General features: G+C 54.2%; 1 protein-coding gene across 1 annotated transcript; it reads right to left on the bottom strand.

The window, feature by feature from the left end:
• Window positions 1–7: 7 nt before the first annotated feature.
• Window positions 8–833, bottom strand: SDRG_17247 (hypothetical protein; the record flags this gene model as incomplete). The annotated part of the gene is made up of 1 exon (XM_008623487.1): window positions 8–833. A coding segment is annotated over exon 1 (801 nt), but the record flags the coding sequence as incomplete, so codon positions are not given.
• Between the last annotated feature and the right edge of the window lie 1,453 nt (window positions 834–2,286).

The following is a 2,286-nucleotide window of genomic DNA, read 5'->3' as shown; positions in this document are numbered from 1 at the left end:
GGAAAACCCTGCGACGCAAAGTACTCGACCGCGTCCGACGCCTTGCCGTTGTACACAGTTTGACCATCCGAGAGCAACACGAGCTTGTCAAAGAGGGCGAAGAGCTCCGACGCAGGCTGGTGGATCGTCGCAATGACCGTGCGGCCTTCACGCGCGAGCGTCTGCAGCTGTTGGATGACCGACTCGGCCATGAAGCTGTCGAGACCCGACGTCGGTTCGTCCACGAACAAGAGCGACGGGTTGGTCAAGATCTCGGTCGCAAAGCTAAGGCGCTTGCGCTGACCGCCCGAGATGCCACGGATGCGGCCGCCGCCAATCTGCGAGTGGCGACACTTGTCGAGACCAAGCTCTTCGATGACGTAGTTGACGCGGGCTTCGCGCTGGGCGGCGTCAAAGGTCTTGCCCATGCGAAGCTCGGCTTGGAAGAGGAGGTGTTCCTTGACGGTCAGCGTCTCGTAGAAGACGTCGTCCTGCATGACGTACGATGAGAGCTTCTTCATTTGCTTTGTCCACTTTTGGCCGTTAACGAGGACGGAGCCCGTGTAGTCGTTTTGGCGGCCAGCGATGACGTCGAGGAGCGACGACTTGCCGGCGCCGGACGGGCCCATGAGCACGATAAGCTCGCCGGGGACAGCGATGCCGCTGACATTGTTGAGAATCGTTTTGTCGTCGACCGACTTGGTTGACGGGTTCTTGACCTTGACGACCTTGGTGATGTTTTTCCACTCGAGCGTCGTCTTGGGCACGTCAACGAGAATGTTGGCGCCGGCCTTGGGTGTCGTGACCGTGATGAAGTGCTCGTCGGCCATGTTGTGAGGAAATTGAAAACTGAGAGCGATCCAAACAAACGGAATTGCGCAGAAAGCCAGTCGGACGTTTGTTCCGGCATCGGCTGCAGCCAACAGTACCCTAATCATTGATCGTTGATTGGTCGTTATCACCACGTGGCACCCACGTCACACGGACCTCAAATGGTGTCTGCGCGCGCTAGAAACGTAGAGCGCGCTCATAGTGGAGCGCTCGCTCTGCCTTGCAGAATACAACTTTTTCTTGCTAACCACTCCAACGGATGCTAGTGCGGTAGCTCAGCGGATCTGGCAAGGCAGTGCCCCAAGGTCGGAAGTGCCAATCTGCCATGTCCCACCGAGCACACCAGAAGGATCTTCCGGAGTGAACCGTCGTCAGTGACGTTGGTCACGCGACGGCCTGCTACAGCGCGGCCACGTGGAGCCAAACGCACCGCGTCGCAGGTCGACGCGGGCTGTTTGTGCAGCTGTAGTAAAATCACGTCTTACTGTTTTCGCCTTCTTCTGCCGTTGAAACAACGCCTTTAGCCGTCAAGGCAGCAGCAAGTTCCTTGCTTTTTAAGCGCTGTTGGGAGTACATTTTTAAATACTGTAGCTGGCTATTGCTTGTCAGACTTCGCTGATCTTGGTTCGCGATGTTCTTAGTCCCATCCATGCTCACCCAAAACGCGATCTTTCGCGCATGTTGACGGCCGATGGTGATTGGGGCGTCATGCCGAGCCTCAATCCGACACTTGAGCGACTGAGTGGTCGGAAAATCCAAGCATGAAGTTGCACCACGGTTCTTCTCAAAACCAAACACTTACAACACGATCGCATTTGCCCCATCGCACCATTAGCTTGCGAGGTACCCGTGACGTATAACAAGGCGATAACGATGGTTGGCCGGCCTAAAAATGTGGCTTGTTCTAAACCTACTGCGGTACATAGATCGCGTTAGTGGCCAAGACAACGTCAACAAGCACCAAGAATGTACTACCGGTGCAAAAGTAACCGAATAAGTTTGTGTGCCACGAGTGACGTCAGTAGAAGCAACGTCCGGACCTTCACCAGAAAAAATGAACTCGACCGTTATCAATCGGCAGCTTCTCACGCTGCCACGTAACCTTTGTGCAACTTCAGAAGGAAATGTTGGTCACACTATTTGCGTCGGAATCGCGCGACACGCAGCTGAGTCCGAGGTTGTCTGTCCTTGCTTGCCTTGCTTGCAGCGCAGTGAACAAGCACTTAAAACGCACGCTGGATCAACTACAGTAGAGAGCTACTGAGCTATTCAACAAGCTAATTGACACCGCTCGGTAAAATGGTCTGCTGCATTGTACCTCTGACATGGAATACTGTACGAACTTGTTCGCAGTTTGTTTTACAAGTCTTCTGTCATTATACAGAACTAGACTTTCTAGAGGATGTAGCTTCGCCTTCGCCGCGACGTTACTGGTTATAAGCTACGAGGCAGTTGGAGCAGGCGTGGTAATCGCAA

Source organism: Saprolegnia diclina (genome assembly GCF_000281045.1).
Source record: "Saprolegnia diclina VS20 unplaced genomic scaffold supercont1.226, whole genome shotgun sequence".
Classification (NCBI taxonomy): Eukaryota; Oomycota; class Saprolegniomycetes; order Saprolegniales; family Saprolegniaceae; genus Saprolegnia; species Saprolegnia diclina.
Note: the sequence above shows the minus strand (reverse complement) of the source record. Positions and strands in the feature narration are given on the sequence as shown.